General features: G+C 33.1%; 1 protein-coding gene across 2 annotated transcripts in view; it reads left to right on the top strand.

Moving 5' to 3' along the window:
• The window catches only part of AP3S1 (adaptor related protein complex 3 subunit sigma 1), a 51559-nt gene extending 25480 nt beyond the window's left edge, over nt 1-26079 (top strand). Inside the window, exons 4-7 of one of the 2 annotated variants that reach the window (XM_054694511.1) lie at nt 10880-10951; nt 16977-17084; nt 24069-24116; nt 25349-26079. In XM_054694511.1, the coding sequence (XP_054550486.1) occupies nt 10880-10951; nt 16977-17084; nt 24069-24116; nt 25349-25477 (357 nt within the window). In that variant the 3' untranslated portion in view covers nt 25478-26079. The remainder of the gene's footprint in view (nt 1-10879; nt 10952-16976; nt 17085-24068; nt 24117-25348) is intronic. The other variant, XM_037509487.2, reaches the window with a different exon arrangement.
• The last annotated feature ends 339 nt before the right edge of the window (nt 26080-26418 follow it).

Here is a 26418-nt window from a genome sequence, read left to right as displayed (position 1 = left end):
GATCTATTTCTACTTTTCTCCTGGATTACTTGAAAAACATTGCTAACTTTTGCTTTGTTTTCCTAAAGGTTTTTCTAGTAAAGTAAAAGAAGCCAAATTTTACTTATATGTTGATTGGTAGCAGTATAGGGTTGACCAGAATTCAATATTGCCTTGCCTTTTAACTTTGTTCATTGTTACATTTCTTGGTGTATCCCAATAGGGAGTAATTTGTTGTACTATTATTTCAAAGAAGTTTCCTATTTTTCAGGAAATGATTTTTATTATGTGCTTTCTGTTTTTCAATTAGCCATGTCTAAAAAGAGTTTTAGACATGTAGACACTACATTCCAAGGCATTGTTTATTTGCAACTAATGTTACAAGAGGAAAAGTAGGAGAAAAGTAATCCATTTCAAATTCAGGCTGTTTTATTGAAGTATTGCAATTAAGAAAGACCCCAACAAATAATAATTTTCCTAGGGTCAGATAACAAGTATTTTCTACTGTATTGTGATTTAAGTCATGATTATTGGTTATTGTTTTGATATTGTGGCTGCTATTAATAGTTACGATAGCATAGTTATATCTCAGAAGGGAATTATATGGGAAGTTGTCAGCGTACATCCTGCATCACACCTGAAGAAAATTCTATCAGAGTTTGTGGGAAGTAAAAACTGTCTTGTGTTTTAGCTACTAGTATTGAAATGTTGACAATGTGTCTTTATATTAGATAAGATACAGAAAAGTGGATTTCAGGAGAAATGTCATCTTTCCATCACTAATATAGCTAGAATGATTTTTACAGGATCTGTTGTATTATCACATATCGATCTATCATGTGATAGACCACACAAAAAGAAAAGCTTTCTTATTTACCTTATCTGGAACTGATTCTGTCACTACCACAAACACATGGAGTTCTGCAATTGCTGTCATTCCCTAGCAATTAGCACATGTCATTAAATACTTAGGGTGTGCTGAGCATGTGCTTTCAAAACATTGTTTCAACAAAGATGGGAGGCAGTAAATTATTGTTTCTGCTTTTGGTAAATCAAACAACTATTTAGAGCTTATTTAGAACTGATTTTCTTGCTGTGTCCATCGACTAGTTTTGAGAAAGCAAGTGTGATGAATAAAACAAAACTGGAAGATTTTAAGACAAGAGTGATTAGATCACATTTTTTGTTATTGCATATTCTTTAGAGACTGTATCAAGAAAACTTAATAATTGTCAACATGTAATTACTAATCATGTTTAATTTTGATTTTTTTAATATTAAAAAATGATACCAAATTTGGAAGCATGCATTTTTTTTTTTTTTTTATAAATTTTATTGTTATATTCCCCATACAATTGCCGCCCCCCATTCTGACCCCAATCCCTCCCCTCCCGCCCCCGCCCCCCTAAAAGTGTCTCTGGTTCATAGTTTTTTGTTGATTTTGATTTTCACTTTCTTATAGTTTTTCATTTTCCTGGTCCCTTATTTAAGTTTTCTAGATTCCTGCTATGAGTGAGACCATCCGGTATTTTTCTTTTTCTTTTTGGCTTATTTCGCTGAGCATGATCCCTTCCAGCGCCATCCATGTTGCAGCAAATTGCATGTGTTTATCTTTTTTGAATGCTGAGTAATATTCCATGGTATATATGTACCACATCTTCTTGATCCAGTCATCTATTTTTGGGCATTTGGGTTGTTTCCAAAGCTTAGCTATTGTAAACAGTGCTGCTATAAACATAGGGGTGCAGGTGTTCTTTGGAATTGATGTTTCTGTGTCCTTTGGGTAAATACCTAGGAGTGGAATTGCTGGGTCATATGGAAGCTCTATGTTTAGTAGGTCCAGAAATCTCCACACAGCTTTCCACAGTGGTTGGACCAGTTTGCACTCCCACCAACAGTGCAGAAGAGTTCCTTTTTCTCCACACCCTCGCCAACATTTGTTGTTGCTAGTTTTTTTAATATGTGCCATTCTCACTGGTGTAAGATGGTATCTCATGGTAGTTTTGATTTGCATTTCCCTGATGACAAGTGATGTTGAACATTTTTTCATATGCCTGTTGGCCATTTGCATTTCCTCTTCAGAGAAGTTTCTTTTAAGCTCTTCTGCCCATTTTTTGACTGGATTATTTTCTTTGTTGTTGTTGAGTCTCATCAGCTCTTTGCAGATTTTTGTGATCAGTCCTTTATCATTAGTGTTGGGTGCAAAAATGTTCTCCCAGTTGGTGGGGTTTCTCTTTGTTTTTGTTATTGTCTCTTTTGCTGTGCAAAAGCTCTTTAATTTGATATAGTCCCAGCTGTTTATCTTTGCCTTCACTATCACTGCTTTGGGTGATGTGTCTGTAAAGATGTCTTTGATGTGCAAATCACGTAGTGTTTCGCCTATATTTCCTTCTATATATTTTATGGTTTCAGGTCTTATGTCTAGTTCTTTAATCCATTTTGAGTTGATTTTTGTGTATGGTGTGAGGTGGTGGTCAAGCTTCATTCTTTTGCATGTAGCGACCCAGTTTTCCCAGCACCATTTATTGACCAAACTTTCTTTGCTCCAATGCATAGTCTTTGCTCCTTTGTCAAAGATTAGTTGACCATAAATCTGTGGGTTTATTTCTGGATTTTCTATTCGATTCCATTGGTCTGTATGTCTGTTCTTGTTCCAATACCATGCAGTTTTGATGATTATGGCTTTGTAGTATAGTTTGAAGTCTGGGAGTGTGATGCCTCCATTCCCTTCTTTTTTTTTCAGGAGAGCTTTGGCTATTCGGGGTTTTTTGTGATTCCATATGAATTTCATCAATAATTTTTCTATTTCTTTGAAGAATGACATTGAAATTTTGATTGGAATAGCATTGAATCTGTATATTGCTTTTGGAAGGATGGCCATTTTAATAATGTTTATTCTTCCAATCCATGAGCAGGGGATGTCTCTCCATTTCTTTGTGTCTTCTTCTATTTCTTTTAACAGTGTTTTATAGTTTTCTTTGTATAGGTCCTTTACCTCTTTTGTTAGATTTATTCCCAAATATTTGATTTTTTTTGTTTCAATAACAAAAGGGATGGTCTTTTCGATTTCTTCTTCTTCAGATTTATTGTTTGTGTATAGGAAGGCTACTGACTTTTGCGTGTTGATTTTGTATCCTGCCACTTTACTGAACTGATTGATGAGTTGAATTAGCTTTTCTGTGGAGTTTTTGGGGTTCTCTATGTATAATATCATATCGTCTGCAAATAGTGATAGTTTGACTTCTTCTTTTCCTATTTGGATTCCTTGGATGTCTTTCTCTTGTCTTATTGCCCTGGCTAGGACTTCCAGTATTATATTGAAAAGCAATGGTGAGAGTGGACATCCTTGTCTTGTTCCAGATCTTAATGGAATTGTGGAAGCATGCATTTTTAAGCAAAGATTTTGTTTCTAAGGTATGCATATGTTGTCCCAGATTTAACTATATTTTGTAAAAAATCTGAAAGAAGACATGGTTAGTGTATTCCAGATGGACTTTATACCAGTTTCTACTATGGCTGTTTTAGTGTGATAGTGACTGCTGTATAAGCAAACGTCAGCGTTGTTAGCTGGCTTTTTTTAGAGTTCTTTTTGTTGCAGCCTATCTTCATTGGAAGTGTTAAAATATTTACAGAGTGAGAATAGAAGTTCATTAAATATTAATATGGGTTGTTTGAGTTATTTATAAGTGGTCATATTGTCCTCAATTAATTTATTATGCCAGGCTGATAATGGAGGCATAAAAGTTCTCTAGATAATTCCAAATTCTGATGTTTGCTGTCCACATGTAGCAGTTATATCAGCATCAGTCTTACTTGTAGTTAGGACAAAATTGAGGACAGCTAAACTTTTCTTTTTATTTTGACAATGATGTCTATATATATATACATATATATATAAGCTAGAGCTCTGTGTAATACTTTTGTCAATCCTGCGGTACTGAATGTTAGACGGACTTGTGAAATTACTATACTGCTCATGCCAGTTGAGTATGATATTGAGCAAGTCATTTAATCTTTATAGAACTTGAAGTTTTTTGCCTTCAAAGTGTTGTTTCAACATGCTGCCTACAGACATCCTGGGGGTGTTGGAAAGATCAATGAATTAAAAAAAAAAAGCTAGTGGTGGGCAAAACCATTCAGGCTCCGCTTTGTGCTGACTATATAACTTTGGTCAAGCTGTTTTTCCTCTTTGACCCTAATTTTCCTCATCAACAAAATGGGGGTAGTAATAATAATATCACTCATAGGGTAGGTGAGAGGATTAAAAAAGATATTATACATAAATCCCACGGCTAGTTGACATTTTACTGACATCATTCAAGTTTATAAAGAAGGTATTTATCAAGTGTTATTAACACACAAACTGAATTGGATAAAAAACGTCCTCTTCCTTTATAGAAGAATTTGTGAACTTTGTATCCTATTTTATTGTGTGATTGTTTAGTATGCATTCTACATGGTGCTACAGTTATGTGGTAAGAGGCTTCATTGGGGAAACTTGTAAGCCAAGAATACTTATGTGAAGAAAGATCACCTAATGTTTCCCTTCCTATATAACAAATTGTCCTGAGGTAGGACCTACTGATCTTTGAATGGTGTCCTGCCCCCGATAGCTGCTCTCTTTTATAGGGTGCACCCAAAAGCTCCTTTGTTAGTGGTGTGACAGATATACTACTTAAGCTTTGAGCTCTCTAGGTTTAGGTGGCACCAGTTTTAAGACTCACTTGGGAAACTCAACTGATGAGCACATGGGGACTAGAGGAAATTGCAGCTCCTCTATAAAGGGATGGTGGGAAGAGGGATAAACCCTGTCCCATGGGAGATACGCGTTCTGATGCAGTGCTTCCTGCTGGAGCCTTGGTCCAGGGGCTTATTTTCCAGGCAATTCAGAGTGAATACCCAGAGAAACAAAAAAATATTTCTGTAAACAATTTGAATCAGCATTCCTAAATTCTTTTTTTTTTTTAACATTCCTAAATTCTTTTTCTCTTGTTTTCATATTGAGAGGTCTGATTTCCAGTATTTGGAAATAAAGTAGTCAATTTTCAGTTACTTGCATTTCCGCTTCTTCCTGATAAATCCTGATGCCAGATCTGATGATACCCTCTTTTTTAATGTACGTGTTCTGTTGACATCTCAGCATTCCTCTGGGGAGGTGTCGGAGTGTTAAGTTGGAGTTTGGAGTCAGATGATAGGGGTTTGAATATTGGCTCTGTCAGAACAGTTATATAACTTCGAACATATTAATTAGCCTCCCCATCCCTACTTTTCTCATGTGAAATGTGGATGTTCATACCTGTCTTGCAAGGAGTATGGCAAGACTCAGAGCTAATGTATATAAAATAGTAAGTATGGGGACTAGAATACGGTAGACACCTTATTATTATTTACTTTATGTGGTGAAGGAGATATTTTGCACCTCAAGTGTTTAGTCAGAATTTCAGAATGGAAGCAACTTTATCATTTATTTTTCCCTTTTGAATAGGTTTGAGAGAGAGTGAAAATCTCAGCTTATGTTGGTGTTTTCCTTTGATTTAAGGTAAATACTTTACTTCTCAGTGTAGAATAGTTGGTTATTAGGAAGGACTTGGGATATAAGGGGGAGAGTGCCCTTTGACCCCGCCCTTGAAAATTTCTTTCATATATTTAGGTTAATTCAGATTTACAAGAGTAGCAAACTTAACACAAGTAATTCTCCCATACCTTATCTTTACCCAGACTCCCTAAATTTAACATCTTCACAAAATCACAGTACAGTGATTAAAATCAGGCGATTGACAATGATACACTACTATTCTCTAATCTGCAGACCTATTCAGAATTTGCTAGTCCCATTAATGCCATTTTTCTCATTCAAAGTTCAAATCAGGTCCTATATAGCATGCATGTCTTCTAATTCTCCTTTACTTTGTAATAGTTCATCTTTTTTTTCATCTATTTCATCTTTTATACACTGATCCTTTGAAGACTGTGAGCCAGCTATTTGTAGGAAATTTTTCAGTTTGTATTTATTTGAGGTTTCTTAATGATTAAATTCATGTGTGGTTTTGGCAAGAATACCACAGAAAGGATAATATGTCCTTGTAAATGCATCATATCATAAGGTACATGATGTCATTTTTGTCCCATCACTTGTGATATTTAATTTGGTTCTTTGGTTAATGTGGTGCCTGCCAGGTTTGCATCCTGCCAGGTTTGCCACTTTCTTTTTCCATTTGTGCCTAAAAGTATCTTGTGGGGCATATACTGACACTCTATAAATAACCTTTTACTAATTGTCTTTGGGCATTAATTTTAGCCTCCATTGATGATTATTGCTCGAAAAATTATAATTGTGGTGTTTGCCAAATGGTGATTTTTTTCCCATCATACCCTCTATATTTGTTAATTGATATTCTGTAAGGAAAAACTTTCTAAGGCTTTTATTCTTTTTATTTTGCTTTAAATCAGTGCTCAAAATATTAGTTGTACCATATTTAGTTATAGGTAGAAGAGTATTTTTCAGGGGCAGGTACTATTATAAAAAATCAGCTTTGCTTGGAAGTTTAAAGATAGCTATAAGAATTTGTGTCAATATACAGTTAAAAAAATATGAGTTGCTTTTGTTGACAGCTACTTTCCTTTTTTAAGTTAATATTTGGTTTATTAATCTTAACAAAATTAAAAAATCTAGTTCTTTAGACTTGTAAATCCAACCTACAAATCTTCTTTATAATTTTTTTTATTTTATACATTTTTTACATTATTTTTCATTTTTGCACAATGTATGCATTTTTGTCTTGGTTATAGTCCCCATACAATTCCCACCCCCCCTTGTTTTGATCCTACTCCCCCCCCCCGCCATAGTGTGTCTCTGGTTTATAGTTGCCTGTTGATTTTGATTTTTACTTTATTATAATTAGGTTTTTTCCTAGTCCTTTATTTGGTTTTCTAAATTCCTGCTATGAATGAGACCATCCGGTATTTTTCTTTTTCTTTCTGGCTTTCTTTCTGAGCATGATCCCTTCCAGCTCCATCCATGTTCCTGCAAATTGCGTGAGTTTATCTTTTTTGATTGCTGAGTAATATTCCATGGTGTATATGTACCACATCTTCTTGATCCAGTCATCTATTTTTGGGCATTTGGGTTATTTCTAAAGCTTAGCTATTGTAAATAGTGCTGCTATAAACATAGGGGTGCAGGTGCCCTTTTGAATTAATGTTTCTGTGTCCTTTGGGTAAATACCTAGGAGTGGAATTGCTGGATCATATGGAAGCTCCATCTTTAGCACAACCTACAAATCTTACCAAATCACTTTAGTGGAAAAGGCTACCATCTAATTAAATTTCCAAAAGGACAAGCTGTTTATGCTTTGCATAATACCATTTTAATGTGGGTGGTAAAATTATAGAAACTTTAAATTTTTGTGCTTTATTCTTTTCTGTATTTTCCAACTTTTCTAAATAATCACTTCTTGCTATATTAAAAATGAATACTATTTCTTATTATTGTTGGAGGGAGTAGGCCTAGCGAATGAGATGTACAAAATAAGTGTCTCTACTCTTACTAAGATTGTCATCATTGGCATGTTATTATCAAGCCAGATTTAGTGGAAATTTAGTCTGATTTCAGTTACACACTGAGTCAGTTGCTGTTTATGCACCTCAAGATTCTGAATATGGCATGCTAAGTACAGATCAGGCTATAGTCATAATTGTTCTTCAAAGGTAATTGATCTGATTTAAAGTTCAACCTTCATTCTCTAGCTCTATTGTTATGTTCTTGGTGGTATTTTTGGATTCTGGCTTGAGAGAATCCTTATCTGTCTAGAACATCTTGCTGTTGGCTAAAAAATATTAGCTCTTTAGATATATTAGTATTCTTAAATCTCTGCCACCTATTCTTGGGCTTAATAATTTCCTTATGTTATGTCAGTTTAACATGTATTTTATTTTCTATTATAGATTAGAAATGGTAGGATCTATTGCTCTCGACATTTAACAGAAGCCCTCACAGTCTAGTAAGAACCCCACAGTTGCCTTTCCTGTGAACATTGCTAGTGGCCTTGATAGTATACCTAGGACATCTGTGTGTACCATTATGATAGCATGAAAAGATGACCACCAATAAAGAATGTATTTCTTATTTACTCACTGTATACATTTTTATTTCTCCATGTTTATTGTACTATAGTAATAACTAATATTTATTGAGTATTTTTTTGTGAGACATTGTTCTAAGTCCTGTGATTTATTCATTTTATCACTGAAAGAATTCTTCTGCATAGATATGGATCATTATACCAAAATAAAGAAACTAAGGCTTAGGGTTAGCTTGCCCTAGATTTCATAGTTAGAGATTAAGCTGGAATTTTAATAGAGATATTATAAAGTTTATTCTCTTAAGTACTAAATATTAGCTGCCTCAAAATATGTTCCTGTTGTCCTTTACAACCCTGATATAGATTTATAAAAATAGGAAACACAGGACTTTATATTGATAGAAAAGGGAGGAAAGGGAGACTGTATGTATGTATATGTGACTTTTTCTGAATATCTGCCTTTTATATTTATTTTTGGGAAATAGACAATTAAAATTAAGGAAAACTTAAAATACAAATCTCTCAGTTAATTAAAAGTAATTTTTCTCTCATTGACCCTTGAATTCTTTGTGACCTGAGATTAATTAGTAGCTACTTAGTAGGTATCACTTTGAAATTGACTTTAAACTTTATATTATGAAACACAAGAGGGTGCTGTTTACCATGTCATTTCTAATTCTTGGCTTTTTTTAATCTTTCTCCTTGTGGAATATAATACAACAGCAATTTATTATTTCCTTAGTTTGAATTATCTTTTAGTTCTAAAAGGACAATAAGAATGAATGAGCTGGACCTCCCTGGTGGCGCAGCGGTTGAGCGCTGGGTTGCGAAGCTGCCCGCGACCTCTGCGGCTCCGGTTCAATCCCCAGCTGCTCCGGTTCGATCCCCAGCTGCTCCCCTGCCACCAGAGGAGGGTCCCCCATGGCATGCAGACCTCTCCTGCCGCCCGCTGCTCCCCTCAGCAGTGTACTTCGGTCCTTCTGCCTGCTCTGCTCCCCACTCTGGCTCTGGTGAATTCTCTCACCCTCCTGCGCTTCTGACTGTACCCAGTGCATGTATAAACAAAACAAACAAACAAACAAATAAATAAATCTTAAATAAATAAAAATACATGCCTCTTTAAAAAAAAAAAAACTTAAAAAAAAGAATGAGCTATTCTATTATGTAATAACATAGATGGATCTAATAAAAATAGCAATAAATAAAAGAAGTTACTCGTAAAAGACCGTTTAAATATTCCATTTAAATGTCTTTCAGAAATAGTTGTATCTGTAGAGAAAGCAGGATAGTGGTTGTCTTTAATAGTGACAGTGACTGATAGAGTATGAGGGGGAATTCTTAGTCTTCTGGCAGTATTCCAAAACTTGATTTGGGTGTTGGTTACACAGAAATGTTTACTTTGTGAAAAGTTATCATGGCATATCTTATGATTTGCATTTTTTTCTGCATGTATCTTATATTTCAGTAAATTTTGCTAAATAGGGGTGCAGAACTTAATGGCTTTATTTCCTACAACTTCTTTATGATTTTTATAAATTAATGTTCAGGATATTTCCAAGTTAAAGACACTGTTCAAAAGTAATTATCCTTTTTTAAGTGAGAAAATTTTTTTCTTTTTCATCCTCATTTTCCCTCCAAGAAGTTAATGTTTGCTAAGTGTTTAGTTTGTATTCAGGCAGTACTATCTCATTCAATCCTCATAAAGAAAATGAATCTGAATTAGTTATTAATAAAATGAATAAAATCATTTCAGAGATCATGTCACCAAGACCTTGAGGCAAAATAGATGAAGTTGGTCCTTTGGGTGAATACTTAATAATAAGTACTTTTGGGACTCCCTGGTGGTGCAAGGGGTTAAGACACAACTTATGAAGCTACACACAGCCACTGCAGCATGAGTTCGATCCCCAGGCCCCAGGCCGCGTGGCGCAGCAGACCTCTCCTGACTCGCCCGCTGTTCCTTTCAGCAGTGTACTTCAGTCTACTTGTTCTGTTCCCCACTCTGTCTCTGGTGAATCCTCTCACCCTGCACACCTCTGGCCTACACCCCAGTTCTTGTACGCATAAGTAAATGCACTCTCAGAGAAAAAGCTATGTTCATAAATCACACTGTTAGCATAAACTGTTTTTTCACATTGGAACAGTGTGGCCCAAGACACCCCACACATATAAAAACACTGATAGCAGACAAAACACAATGAGAACATGGAGCTTACTTCCCAGGAACTAGCCAAGGACTGAAAACAGGCCCTTTTGGGTGATGTGCAGGGTTTGAGCAACCCAGGTCTGCTTAATTAACCCTTTCTCACACAAGCTCATAGAAGATATTTGAGCCAGAACTTTGAACCCGGCTTAATCTGATTCTGCATGTCTATATTCTTTCCATAAGTAGTAATTTTTCAGTGATTTTTTTATACTGACATGTTAATTTAAAATTATTGGCTACATAGTATATAGTAGAGACTTGTACTAGACCCATCTATATTTCTAATAGGCTTTCTCCTCCCCTGACATGAAGACCGCAAGTTTGATTTGAGTATTTTTACATGCTTTTATAAGTAATGGGGCTAAGAATTGCAAGTTCTTAGTTATTTTCATTAAAATTTCAATTTATTAATGTAGTGAAAAGTAGTTTATATGAAGTTCATATTTACTCCTTTGTACTTAGTATAACTTTTAACTAAGGAGAACTGTGATAATAGAGATAAAAAAGTTTCAGTGCACAATTAAGAAATTGTCTTTCTTATATTAATAGATTTTAATAACCTTGTACAGTTCTCAAAAGCTTTTAACCTATTTTTTTCTTTTTTTTTCTATAGGTATTTGTGGAAACATTAGACAAGTGTTTTGAAAATGTCTGTGAACTGGATTTAATTTTCCATGTAGATAAGGTACTATTTCTATATTGTCATATCTTCTAAACTTTTTATCCAAGTGGGGCTTTAATTTGTGTTTGTCAAAGTAAAAATGGATCTGGTGAATAATACTGTTTTTATTCCTTTATTATTCAGTTCACAAATCATTTTTACTGAGAGCCAAGCACCATGCCTGGTGAAGAAGATTTAGACCCTGTCCCAAGTAATTCAATCTAGAGGAGCAAACAGTGGCATTAACAAGTAACACTATGTTCAGAGTGTTAGCGGGAACAGGACTGAACACTTATTTCTGTCTTGGAGGGTGTAAATGGAGAAAATGGCACTAAAACTATATTTAAAGTGATTGGTAGATATTTCATAGACAGTAAGAGAGCATGGGCCTTTAAGCAGGATTGATACTGCTCGAGATACCTAAATTTAAAGTGTCTTTAGTGCCATGGGCTTGGGACTTCATCCAAGGAATTTGATATGTATTTTTTTAAAGGTTTATTTTATTTATGCATCCAGGAACTGGATATAGGCCAGAGGATGGGGGAATGGAATTAAGTTGAGAGGATTCACCAGAGACAGATTGGGGAGCAGAACAGGTAGACTGACTGAAATGCACTGCTGAGGGGAGCAGCAGGTGAGACAGGAAAGGTCTGCCTCGCCTTGTGGGTCAGCAGGAGATAGCTTCATTGTACTGAGACTTAATTCCTGGCACCATCAGGGAGGCCCGGAATTTGGTATTTTTCAACAAGTTTTTGATTGATGCTATTGTTTTATTTGTATTAGTTTTGTGGTTAAGATTTTTTTATAGAGGCTGGATTGTTAGGAGAAGATCAAAGACAGGGAATCTATTGCAGAATTCCCAAAAGAAATGAATTAGGGAGAATAGTAGGGATTAAAAAAAGTAGAATTGATAGCCTCTTGAAAACTGGAAGTGAGAGAAAGGAAGGATGACTGGCTTTTCTCAGTATTGTAGGGTATTAGAGATAAGGAATTTAGGAGGAAGAGATTTCATTTTCACTATACAGATTTTTTTCTTTGTAAGTTTCTATAATCTTGTAGATGCTTTGAAAGGTGAAGTCATTGGATAAAATAGTCTGAAAAGAATCTGCTAAAATTTTAGTAGAAAAGATGATTTTTAAAAATCGCTTGAGGTGTAATTACAAATATTAACATTTATCAGTTTAAAGTATCCAGTTAGTGAGGGTTTGGCAAATAGATTTAGTTATGTAACCACTAACAAGTTAATGCATCTTATTATCTATAAATATGAAAAGAATACCTTTATCTTTAGTCAGTCGTCTAGCTCATATTTCTTGTTTGCTAAGTGATTTGATATAATATATTGACTCATTTTTGATAGGGAACTTAATATTTTTAAGAGCTTATTTTTAGTTTTCTTCTATTTTTTTGTATTTCACATATTTTATGCTTTTTCACACTTACAAAAATAATCTGTTATTTTTAAGCATCAGGTTTTACAATATTTAAAATAATGTTTTGGTACATGATTAAAATGTTTAATAAAGCTCTATTTTTAAAAATACTCCTTCAAGAGTACCAGCTTATATAATACACTACAGCTAGCAATTTTTTTTTTTTTTACAAAACTTCAGTTCATTATGAAATGTTGCAGTAAGAGTAAAGTTCTCACTTTTGTCCTAGAGAATAAAAGTTTTCCTTAGTAGGGAAATTAAGCTTTATTCATGTATAACTTCCATATATCACACCATTTTTAAAACTTCTATTTTGCATTAGTGTACTCCATGTTAGAAAAATCAGAAAATAAAATAAAAATAAGAGTAAGTAGAAGCCTTCTCAACTCCAGAGATTTCCTAGTTTTCATTTAAGAATCTATACATTTTTTAGATTTTTTATACAAATATGTATGTAAATAACTTATGAATGTTGACACATGCACCAAGAGGATCTGAAAGGTTTGTTACTCATGTAGTGAGGTTTTTCGGGAAGAGCAAGGAACAGTGGCTGACTTGGAGTTTTATGTTGGCTGGAAGGTGAAGCTGGGTGAGGGTTTTCAGATGCAGGTCAGGTCTGTGTGGTTTGAACTTTATACATGCAGAAGAAGGAGCACCTCAACTTCTTTTTATCAGCTGTCCCAGATGTGGGACAGAAGCAGGAGCTCGAGCACTTGAAAGCTGTCAGTTGTCAAACATGAAAATTGGAGTTAGACTTTTTATTAAAGCTAAGTTATAATGCAGTAATAGCCCCTGAAATAAAAATAACTTGATTTATTTCTTAGTTACACTACCTGTTCATTGATGGTTTGCTAGAAGGATGTTATCCTTCAGGCTGGGAGAAATGGGAGCTGAGTGGTTTTTTTCCAGCCCACTTCCTCTTGAGGAATTTGACAGCCTGTACTTAAACCACCAGCCACTAGAGAGAAATTCCCTTTCCTCACCAACAAGAGTCTAGCTATTAAGAAGATCATGGCAACTAGAACTAAGGACCAGTGAGCCAACGAAGAAAAGAATGCAACTCACAGGCGAGATGAGGAACAGCTCAGAATGTATGCTTTAGTGAGGAATTACTGTGGCGATAGATTGAACACTTGAAATTGAAAAATAAGATGTACTTGAGTTGCAATATGGAAAAGTCTTTTTGGGGCTTTAAAATATGTTTTTGAAATTAGAGTTTTAAACAAGAGGATGGTCACACTTTAGACTAGAATTTAGGTAGACAATCAACAACAAAAATAATCTCAAAGCACAGGACTGAAATTTTGAGAGAAAAGATAAGAGAAGGAATAGTGTAAATAAAATTTGATCAAATCAACAATTATTGGAAGAAGGAAGTAATAATTTAAAATATATATTATTCATTCCACTAAATGTGAACTGAAGGAAATAATCCATTACAAGAATGAGGTTACATAAGAGAAACAGGATAAATTCTAGAGGAGTCCTTAACTCAGCCATTTCTTGAAGGATCCCTGGTTCCTTTTAGATGGAAAATGATGGTCAGACTCTATATATGTGCATTGCCATGGGGTGATATTACTACTGATTCTCAGGGAACCGAGGTGAGAAATAACTATATATACACACACACACACTCCTACTTCTCTATCTTTATTAAAATTCATTGCATTCTTTTTAATACTTCTCTCTCTTTTTTCTATATTTGTCACTTCTCTGACCTGGAGAAATTATTTTGGTTATTCTGGTTCCCATTATTCTCATTATTCTTGATGTACTTACTTATTTGGTCAGTCCTTTCTATATTCAAACTCCTTGCTGGACCATTTGAAAGCAAAACTTCAGACACGTTAGTGTCCACTCTTCTCTGCAGCACTATTCAAAAGCTTGGCCCCAGACAGACCACTCCTTCCCCCACCCACTGAGCAAGGGGTTGGAAAGTTCAGTCCCAATAAAAGAGAAAGAGCAAGAAGCTGCTATTATGTTTAAATAGATAAAAGTCAGTACTGATAAAAAAAAATAGAATGAATAAAATATTTTTTAAAATGACCTGGACACCTGGATGATTTGAAAAAGAGCTTAGTGGAATTTCTAGAAGAGGGGAAAAAAGTCAAAATTAAAATTTTCAGTGGTTGCGCTTAGATATTGTAGACATACCTGAGTAAATGGAGAAGGCAGCACATTGTCCACAGTGCAACAAGAAGGATAGAAAATATGAGCGATAGTTTACAGATGTCAGAGGACAGAGCAGGAAAGGTGTCATGAACATTTACTCTTTTTTTTTTTATTTTGACCCCAAGCCCTCCTTTCCCAGCCCCCCACCCCTCATAGAGTGTCTCTGGTTCATAGTTGTTTGTTGATTTTGATATTATGAACATTTACTCTTATTTGCAGAAGACGACAAAAGAAAAAATGAGGCTGATTCAATGTCTCAGTATAAATGACTGACAGGTTTCCAGAAGTACATACCAATTCACGGGTAAAAGTGTTATAAGCAGAATAGAAAAGCAAGTAATATACCTCTTGACTAATGATTGTAAAATTGAATAACAAAGAAAGAACACTTAAAATCTTCCTGAAATAAAAGATTACCTCCAAGGGAGCACAATGGTTGGATTAGAACTAATTTCTCAGTAACAACCAAAGAAATTAGAAAACAGTGTCAAAAGAAAATAACTGCCAGCCTGTAGTTCTTAAATTAGCAAACATATTTCTCAATAATTTGGGGGAAATAACACTTGTTAGAGAAGCAAGTAATGAAAGAATTTGTCATCACTTTAGAAAGCCTTCAGTAAAGGAAATTATAAAGAGGTCACATTACATTGAAGGAGGTCTAAGACATAAGATGGAAATGAGTTGAAGAAGTAAGAAGGAGAAGAGAAGGTGATTAATCTGTGGATAAAAGTATAAAAAGAACATTGACTGTTAAAGCATTTGTGGTATTAAAACAAAGAAATTGTAGCAATAAAACAGGTCAACACTAACACATACACCAGGAAGGGAAGAAATAGAGTTGGAATATTCTAAATTATTTTAGTGAGGAGTTATGATTTATAAGTAGCTTTTAAAAAGGATTTCCGTATAATCACCCCAGAATACAAAATAGAAAGTAGACTAGGGCCTCCCCAGTGGCGCAGCAGTTGAGCGCTGGGTTGTGAAGCTGCCCGCAGCCTCTGCGGTGCCGGTTCGATGCCTGGCTGCTCCCCTGCTACCAGAGGAGGGTCCCACATGGCACGCAGACCTCTCCTGCCGCCCGCTGCTCACCTCAGCAGTGTACTTTAGTCTTTCTGCCTGCTCTGCTCCCCGCTCTGGCTCTGCTGAATTCTCTCACCCTCCCGTGCTTCTGACTGTACCCAGTGCGTGCATGTATAAACAAAACAAACAAATAAAACATGCCTCTATAAAAAATAAATAAATAAATAATTAAAAATTAAAAATTAAAAAAAAAAAGAAAGTAGACTAGCTTTCTAGTTTTTCAGTCAGGCTTGAATATTTTGAATTTCTAGATTTTGAGGCATTCATATTCACTATAAAATGCATTTTCTTCTAAAATAGTTACTCTTACCTGTTACTTTGAATTATTGTATCCCTTTTGCTTTCCATTTAAGAGCAATGGACAAGTATATTATTAATAGCATGTTATATACTTTCCCGTCTTATACTTGTCTTGAAAACACCAAAATTTTGATAAGCTAGCAAATATTTTCCTTCCAAAATTACTTTGAAATTTGTCATACTTTAGAATATCTCTCATAGTACTAAAGATAGGAATAGTTTGTGGGGAGACAATTCTTGGTAGCAGCAGAGCACCTCATTTCTAACATAAATATAGCCAAGTTACTTTGATGCTCTGAAACCATGGACAGTCCATAGAAAGAAATCTACATAATATGACTTTCTTCTTTCCTTTCTTTATCCTTTTTAGATGCTTAGTTTAATAGAGTAGTAGGCTCATAACTGCTAAAAAAGGGAAAAGAGTTTCATTTAATCTTCATTCTGCTCTACAGTGATTGTGTATAATTTGCTTAAACCAGAATGGTGCTCCCTGTAAGCACTGTGTATAAATATTTAATAAATGCATATGGTGTACTCATTTCATCCTTCCACAATCAGAGCAAATAGAAGTGCTATTATATAATAGTTTTCACTAAACGAAAAGAGTGCTATTACTATCATCTCTCTTTTTTTTTCCACTGAGCTAAAAAATTTATTTGTACAATTCCTACACAGGAAATAATTTGAATAGGTTGAAAGCAGACAAATTCCAACAAATAAATAGAAACATTAGTAAAGAATATATGACCAATATATGCGTATATGTAAATGATATATGTATGCACATGTGTGTGTTTATATATATTTTTATTTTTATTACTATTTATTTTATTTTATATATTTTTTAGCCCATTAAACGAAGACTTAAAGGAGCTACATACTGCCTAAGGCTTCTTGATAGTTTCAAGAATAGTTTATGAGACCTTGTTACTAATTATTTTTATTTTACAGCTGTATTTTACCTATAAAAAAGACACAGTAGTACTTGAAACAGAACTACTAGAATCATGGAACATCATGTCGTGAGTTTCCTTATGACTTATTATTTTTTTTTTCCTTAGGTCCACAATATTCTTGCAGAAATGGTGATGGGGGGAATGGTGTTGGAGACCAACATGAATGAGATAGTTACGCAAATTGATGCACAAAATAAACTGGAGAAATCTGAGGTAAGAGTAAAAGGTGCTCTAGTTAATGAAGGTAGTAAGCATGATTGTAAATTATGCATGATTTGTAGCTTTCACTGTTTGTCCTTCAGTATCACCCTTTAGGTACAACTGGAATACTTTGTTTTTAAGAAATGGCATATATACATTTTACTATGTTGAATGTTATGTGACTAATATCCACCGAATAGTTTTATGTATTCTTTCCGCCACAGTTCTGTTAATAAATATAATTCCATGTTTTTATTTCTTAAAACAAATTATTTATTTTGAAAAAATGGAGTAATATTTGCTTTATAAAATCTTGGTTGTTAATTATCAAGAAATCTTAAAACTGATTTTAAAGACATATCAATTTAGTGTTAAAAACTATTTCTGAAAAAGGAAAGAGAGAGGAAGTGGGCTTCTCTTGAGGGAGTAATATTTTAAGTTCTAGTTTAGGTGCTTAGCAAGCCTGAATGCATATTGAAAAAAGACTTTAATACTTAATCTTTTAATTCTGGATCCTCCCCAAAGGTCACTGGCAGCTAATTAACTCACATATTTTTATAGTGATACATGTGTTTGTGGCTTTTATTGGTTTCTGTGAGAGATTTGGTTCATTACATACAGCCAACTTTGTGCTGATAGATTGGATGAATGAAGAACATTAGCATTATATCAAATCCTGCTTCAGATTTTTAGTGACTCTTCCCTCAAGTACTGAGCTGAGTAAAGTAACAGGTGCTGTAGTTGGACTGCTTAATTTCTCATTATTTTGGGTGTTTCTCATAATTACTATAGCAGAGGTTTAAGAAGTCTTGATAGTGTATTCAGAACTACTTGTTTGAGGTACTTTTACCTCTGGTGTTTATAGTTATAACTCAGGGAAAACAAATCTTATTAGTACACATTCAGGTGTTTTGTTGATTTAAATAAAAATTCTATAAATGCAGCATGATATTAAAAATACAGTAGCATTAATTTATAGCAGGTGAGTTCTGAAGAATTTTTATCTTATTGGCACTGTCAAGGATCATTTTAACATAATGCTATATGCTCAGTAGAATTGAATGAAACACAGGATGGTGGATAAATTTGAAATCTGAGGATTAGGAGATATATATATATATATATATATATGGCAGAAAGTAATAAAAGAGCTATAGTAATTGTATAATGGATAGTTTCTTTTCGATTATCCAGTAAAACTTTGTTAATCAGGCATTTTTTCTATCAAAAGTGGTAAAGTTCATAATTTACATTAGTGATAGAAATTGCTATAATACTGTAACAAAAAAAACCTTATTCAGAAACATTGCTGTTTAAAATAGTTTTGAATATTGCTGTATACTTTTCATCCATTGATTATATTTTAACATGTATACTTAGTTGTTATCTGCAACCAAATTAGTTTTTCTTTTTCTCCTCTACAAGAAAGTATGTTTTAAATACGATTAGAGATAAATCACAACATAAAAGTGTTTTTCTACATGTGATGTCTGCTAATATTTTACTTTTAAAATAGGTTTTGAAGTTAAAATAAGGCCATTGTAAGAAATTGCATTGAAAATTATGTTGTTTTTCAAATTCTAATTTTTCATTAATTTTCGTATATTTTGAGTATGTTTGGGAGGCTACCAGTTTTATTCCAAACACATTGAAATGTACACATTTTCATATGGGTTCCATTTCTGCGTTACTTAAACTGGTTAGGTCTACCAAATACATGACTGCAGAATAATCACAAAATTATTTGAAAGCAAAACGCAAGCTGCTATTAATGTTACTAAATTTCAGTTTAAAATTATTATGTAAGCTAAAATTTACCAAGAAAGACTTAATTAAAAATGAGAATATCATGGTTGATTAAAAGACCTGGTTATCATATTTTAAAACATAAGTAGTATTTAAAATAACATTTATCTTTTGAAAATTAGCATGGATATAGTTAAGATATAGTGTTTACAATCTAACATGGGTCTCTCTGAGTGCCTTTACTTTTTCAGAAATAAAGACTTTATTATATTAGCTTATAGGTAGTACATTTCCAGTCACAGACTTAAAGTGAGCCAGTTTAATTCCCAGCACCTTTGCAGGGAAAGATCTCTCAGATCTTTAAAGACAGGAGAGGCAAAGATATGCTGAATATATTTTTGTCTATGCTGCTTATAGCAAATGGTTTACTGTGACATTGGGATCTTGGGGAAGGAGGGTTTAAGTTGGGAGGTTGGGTGGGATTTGGGGAAAGTGTAAGAGGTGCCCTGGAACTTGCCTAGGAATTAAAGGACTCCCTGGGGGTGGAGGTAGAGGGGTGGGGTTGGGGAGACTTTTAGCCTTTATGCATTTCATGTTTGTTTTTTTTTTTTAAGATGGATAAATGGGTCTGAATTTAGTCACTACGTTTTAAAAGCCAGTCCTCTTTTTTTTCTGAACATCCTGATCTTTCTAGCTCTTTCCATTCTTCTCTCTTACAGACCTTTATCTTTCAATCTCCCAGACAGGACAGGTAGACAAGGTATTGATGACTTTGAGAAAAATGTACTTTTACAAAGGGAAAGCAAAATGATGTCAAAGGCAATTAATTATTTAGGCCAGACTCAAAAATTCTTTGTGTTAATGAACTCATATAGTCCCTGTAGCCTATTTTCCATTCTAGTTTCTTCTTGTAGTTCCTTCATCTTTTATTGGACTTAGTGTATTTTACTAGTATATCATTGATGTCATGTTTGTTCTGTTTTGTCTGCCTGCATTGTAGAAGGAAAGTTTAATTTTTTTTTAAACATTGTCATTTAACTGACAAATTACATTTGTAGAAATGACAATTAACTTTGTATATAGAAATTTGGAGTTTATTTTGAGCATCTTATGGCAGAACCAATCTTAATTTAACTCTCACGTATTTTTCCCCCCCATCTTTCTAAGTTAGGATTCTAACATCAAATTGCCTGCTGGTTTTTGGAAACTGAATTTAAAAACAAAAGCAGAACCTTTAGAGTTTTGCGTACAAAGTGAGAACCTGTAAAGGCTTAGAATAGTGACTGTTAAACCGTACTTTTTTTTCCCTTCACAATGGTTTTCAGTTCCAAAGTCTTAACAGAATTGCTTTTTCAGTTTTGACTATCTAGTTAATATTAAAACTAGCCAACAAAAAGTAAGATCAGAAATCATCTAAAATTTGAATTAAATGCCATAACAAAGGAATAAATAAGATGTATTTCTGCTGTACCAACTTTCTGACATCCAAACCTCACAAGACTCAACAAAATATTGTAAATCCTGCAAAGCACGTTGACAAATATTGAAAATTTTTTTTAATAGATTCCTAGCTTTACAAAACCAAATTTTCTGGTATTTCCTTTCCATTTTTCACACCGTAAATCGTGTGAACTACTTTTTTAAAATGTAGATGGTGATGAACAATTTTTTTGTACAAAATTATTTCAGCAAAGTTTATCATGTTTATATTATAAGCTTACATTAAAAAACTTCAAAATGAAAGTGCATTATTTATTGAGTCCCACAAAGGAAAAATATCTATAAACCTAACAAGTTAGATTACCCTCTTTTCTAATTAGAAAAAATGCCACTGAGAACTTGGAGTTGCCTTGTTACTACTTTTTAGTTTCTGGATGTGTTTGAGAAGTAGCACCATACAAGTGGTATTTTAATTTAATAGCCCAAGATCTTGGACTAGATTATGAAGCTGGGTTACCACTGTTGATCACTGAATCTTTATATTTTATCCCCTGCATAGAAAATACACTGTGGAGTTATTCACCTCCACTGATCCAAAACACTTGCTAGTTTCTTTGTTGCTATCTTTATGTTAAACTGCTATGTTCTAGCAAAGGACCATCAACAATGTGGGTCTCATAATTTCTATTATAAGAAGTAGTAGTTACTTTTTTTTTAAATCAAGTGTCTATTTTCAACAAGTAGAGAAAAAGTGGTCCCAAGATGCAGATGTTGGAAAGTTAGATTGTGATTGGCTTTGCCCCTTTACTTTGACATGCACAATTACTCTGTTCTACAAAATTATGGCAAGGACCTGAGAAGCCACTTGTAATCATAAGAACTCATTGTATTAAATCCATTAATAGCCTTAGCCAGATTTTTTCACATAGGCAAATCCTATGTCAGAAATTATAACTGTAGCTTAAATTATTTAAAATGACTAGTTATTGGAAACTTTAAAAATTTTAAACACTCTAATTTTGATTAAAAATTTTAATAAAATGGCACAGTTCTTGCTCTCCAGAGGATTGTCATCAGCATTTCTCACATGTTTGTTTATTAATTGTGGTATTAAAGCACTGCCTTTATAGCAAAGAGCAAGTCTATTACTAGTTTCCAGATTAAAAGTCACTGACCTTCAAATTAAAAAATTAAAATATGGATATTTTTATTGATATTGATATTTGAGCCAATTTTCTATTTGGCTCAAAACATGCTTTCAAAATCTGCCATTATTTTGTTAATGATTTTGAGTCTGAAACCATTTACTACTGTGTTTATTAATGTTGATGTTCTTTCACTTTGCTGTTAGGTGAAAATTATGAATGTACATATAGCAACTTCCAGCAGGAAGGGTGGGTAAAGGCTTTTTAGTATATGCAATTTCCAACTACCATCTAATTATGCCATATATCAACCTTGAAAAAAAATTAAGATGGTAGGATGGTATTTTATGTCTTAGATGAAATAAATATCTATATTCTTTTCTGTTCCTTTCAGGAAAGTTAATTGCCTATTGCATGATGAAAAGGGATCCTTTAGATTCTTTGAAATATATTTTAGTAATGCTGCTTTTTCAGTTCTGCTTGCACACATTTTGTTTATTTTTGGGTCTGGCAATTTAAAAACAAAATCAAAAACAAATCATATCCATCCATTACTATCTTTGTGATTCAAGTGCTTGAAATTTCCAAGAGTATGTCTGTATAAGTCTTCTATCTGTTTGGCCTCATTTTGGTATACTTGCAGACTTCATTTTGTTTTCTTTCTCTTAATTCTCTTAATTTAATCTCATGGGAGAGAAAACATGACCATTCTTTTATCTACTGTACTTCATTCTTTCATCCAGTTCATACTCTTAACTGCTTTGGATTCATATATTTGTTTTTGTTAGTGGAGTTGCTGCAGTTTACCAGCTCTGGTGGTGCTTGAGTATAACATAGATGGAAACAAGTTATTTCTCCAGTAGGGTTTCATTCTTTTTATTTGTTTTGTGTCAACTGTGTAATCTTAACTCTTAAAGAACTATCTCGTGCTGTCAGAAATACCTTATTTTTACCCTTTAAATTGTCCATACTGCTAAGAACTCAGGTGAACCTTAATTCTGTAAATTTTTGTGTTTAAAAAATTGTGTTAATAAAACTTAATCTTGTTGCTATGAGTATATACTACTGAAAAAAAATCCTAGCTGAGACGAAAATTACTTTATACCTTGGCGTTGGCTAACTGATTTCCTAATGGCAAATTACCTCTTTTACGCTTTTTCCTTAATAAAAATGTTACAGGCTACACTTTCATGGCAATCTGAAAGTGAAATTTGTCCTATAGGTGTTCTAGTGTTAGTTACCTGAGTAACAGGAAGTCTTTTTGTTTAAGCCCAAAGTTTTTAAATAAACATTGATAGCTGATTTAAGCATCAACTTTTACTGATTAAAACTGCTCATATTTTCTTTACATTTTATATTCTGGAATCTGATTTCTTCAAATTTTAGTTTAATTAAAACTTAATTGATGTACAGTTTATAGTTTTTCTACTCTCTATCATTTAAATTCATGTTATGACATATAAAAGTATTGAACATGCTTGAGAAATAATTTGATTCTCTTAATTCATTTGCGTGTTCTCAATAGTTACCATCCTTTGCATGTCTATGGCTTGCTGCTTCTGTTTAGAAGAATTGTATTTCATTGTACTTAGAAACTTCTTTTGATTTTATGTAATAAGAACTTGGCACATATACGCTCTTTAAATCAACTGCTGTATTGACTTTATTTATTCTCATTAGCAGCCAGCAGTCAACACCATCTTTGATCACAAAGAAACAACTTTTAACAGGATGCATTTTAATTGTCATTTTCTTTGTTTAAGTTCAATTTAACAGCTCATTGTACAGAATATAATGGAAAAGATGTGTTTTGACAATAAAATTTTAATGCTGAAATTTTTTTTTTTACTATGTATGAAGGTAAACCATAGCATCCAGTAAATATATTCATTTTCACACATATATGCCCTACCTACTCTCCTGTTCTCAATAATAAAGTCCTTCAATAACTCATGACTTTTTAAATATTTATATTCAAATATCTTATAAATACTTTTCTATAGCCTACTCATCATTTGTAACCTGTTTAGAAATTCCAAAGTAAAGACAGTGGAAAATTAACTTTTGAAGTAGAAAAAGTACAGTCACCTACCTAGAAAAATGGATAGTAGTTCCAGGATGTCTGTAATTATGTAAAATAATTTTTATTCCCTTAGCAGACAACATACTTCCTGGTAAAAGGAAGAGCACTTACGAGATGGTAAAGTTCTGTGAACTGAAATCTTCTTTGATCACAAACCGTTCTAAATTTTGGTAGCTAAACCTTGAATCTGAAATGATCAAGTTAAAAATCATTTTGAATGTGATTCAATCTACCCCAATAATACTTGCTTTTATCTCCAGTATCTTTTGAGGCAGTGGGAGGGAAGTGGGGTAAAATAAAACCTGCATTCCTTCAGGTAGGTACAAATGTAGAGGTCCATCAGATTTTCAGTTATTCATCAAAGACAACTAACCTCCATTAAATTATAAAATTGAATTCTCCTGCCCTTTTCAGTCTTTAATTGGGTATGGAGTTCTTCATCCATATCACCCGTATCATTGCCTGTGTGGACCATATCGATTATTAATAATATTTGACTGATTTTTCTATTATTTCCAATTCTGAATTGATTACCCATGGCTTTTATTTCATTGCTTAACAATGTTTGTATCCTTTATTCAGCTAATAGTTTACACTGGCCTATTTTGTATCAGTCAAGATTTTTCTCAGGTAACAGCTTTATTATTATTATTATTTAATTAACAGAAGAGGTAGGATTACATAAGAGAAAAAAATATAAGATTATAAAAAGGGACTTTACAGCTGTATTTCTGATTACATAGACATTGTCTCATATGTAGTGGAAGCAAAGTGGGAGATTTATTTTTGTTATTTAATTGTTTGCTTTTGTACAAAATTATGTATGCCACTAAACTCAGTGTTTTCTGGCTTTATTATTATTTTATAACCTGCATAAAAATTGATGAAATCTAGTTGTATATAAATTAAACCTTAAAAATATGAAGATTGTAGATGTATCTGTTTGAAAAAATATTTATGTGTTTTTCTTTTATTTTAAGCATATATTCTTACAAAGTTATTTCACACATTATAAATTTTCTTACTAAGATGAAAGCCAAATATTGTACATTAGTCATATTTACTGGAATTAAAAAATTCACTTACTTACCTACACTATCTGTTGCATTTCTGCTATCTTTGTAAATGTGTATACTGTAAACTTAAACATACATTGTTGAGCCTACTTTATATGACAAAATATTTTTAATCATTTTATTTTTACTAATCATCAAAGGATTGTAGTTATCCTCTTGTTTAATTTTTAGCAGAAATATTCTCTATGGATTGAGGCTTCACTTTAAAAGCCTGATTTTTTAATGTTCTCAAACTTTCTTAGAGAAACTTAGAAGAACCTTCACACTTTAAAAGTAATTAAATTTTTTTTTGTTTTGAAATGTTTACGTAAAGAAAGCAAACAAACATGATCTGTTACTTTCGGTTTTTATTTCATAGTACATATTGATAATAAATGCCATTTTAAAAGCAAAAGTTCCCCAAATCTATCATGAGTGTTGATAAACTAATGTAAAATATGTTTTATGGTTCTATCATAAGTCAGTTGAAGGAAAATATAGGTGAAAGCTAGCTGTTGTCATTTGAATATTGTATGTTATCTTTAAGTGGTATAGGTTAATTTGTATTTCAATCTCTACATTGTTCTCATTGCATGTATTCACTGCGTTTCCAATGTGTCAACTGTTTTCTCTTTATAGATTAGTATTTCAAAGTAATCAATCATCCCATACCAATTCAAACTACCATCTGGTCTCTAAGCTTGTTATATGAAAATCTTTTATCATTGATCTCCATTTTAGGTGTTTTTTGATGAGTTATACCTGAGTTGTACATTTTCTTTTTCTTTTATCTGCTTCTGTATACAGGCTGGCTTAGCGGGAGCTCCAGCCCGTGCTGTATCAGCTGTAAAGAATATGAATCTTCCTGAGATCCCAAGAAATATTAACATTGGTGACATCAGTATAAAAGTGCCAAACCTGCCCTCTTTTAAATAAAAAATTTAAAAGGCCACTCCCAGGTAAAATCCAGGGGGAAAAGTCATCTAAGTTTACCATGCAGTTGTTTACCAAAAATAGAGGAGGAGAGAATTAACTTTTGCTCATGGATTTAAGTCAAGGTACTGTACAGAAATTGTGTAAAATCAGTTTGGAAGATCAATGTTGGCTTTCCTTGCTCAGTGATTTTAAAGAAATTGAGTAGTTCTGGTATGATCTTTTTTTTTTTTTTTTTTTTTTTCTAAATTGCATTCCTATGCCCAACCAAGGCATGCCTCTAATGTATTGGCTACTACAGTATTTCAGATGTGTTTAAGACATTTCTTTAAATTATGTACAACCAAAATGTTGGTGTTTTGTATGGATCACAAGTGCAGCATATTCCTTCATTCTTTCTGGTACTTGTCACAGTTGTTATTTAAAGAACCAAGTATGTATTGCATGAAAACATTATGACATTTTTCTTTTAGTTTAAATAAACTCCAAGGTAACTGGACTTCTAAAGTACCTTTCTGTTCGCCTGATATCTACTTTAGCAATAATTTTTTTTTATGACCCTCTGACTCAATGAAGTAAATAAAAGTATATTTTATCACTGTTAAGTAGTTGTTAATGTTGATTTATTTAATTTAATATCCAGAAACTCACTAAATTATTCAAAAGTCAATTATTTCACAAATAACTGAAATGACATTCACTTTTGTTATAATTATTCTGCTTTATTATTAGTTTTATGTTGTTTAATGTCTTCTGTGCTTAATTTGTTTATTAAACTTGTACATTTAGTATGTATGTTTAGGAAAAATGAAGTATATATAGGGTTCAGTACTGTCTGCTGTTTAAGGGATCTTGAAACATATCTCACAGATAAGGAGAAACTACTATGTTAGTCGGTTCTACATAGAATAGAACGTGTGTGTGTGTGTGTGTGTGTTTGTGTA

Source organism: Talpa occidentalis, unplaced genomic scaffold, assembly GCF_014898055.3.
Source record: "Talpa occidentalis isolate TD23 unplaced genomic scaffold, MPIMG_talOcc4v2.1 talOcc4.13, whole genome shotgun sequence".
NCBI classification, from domain to species: Eukaryota; Metazoa; Chordata; class Mammalia; order Eulipotyphla; family Talpidae; genus Talpa; species Talpa occidentalis.
The sequence above is the reverse complement of the archived record's forward strand: the minus strand, read 5'-3'. Positions and strand labels throughout refer to the sequence as shown.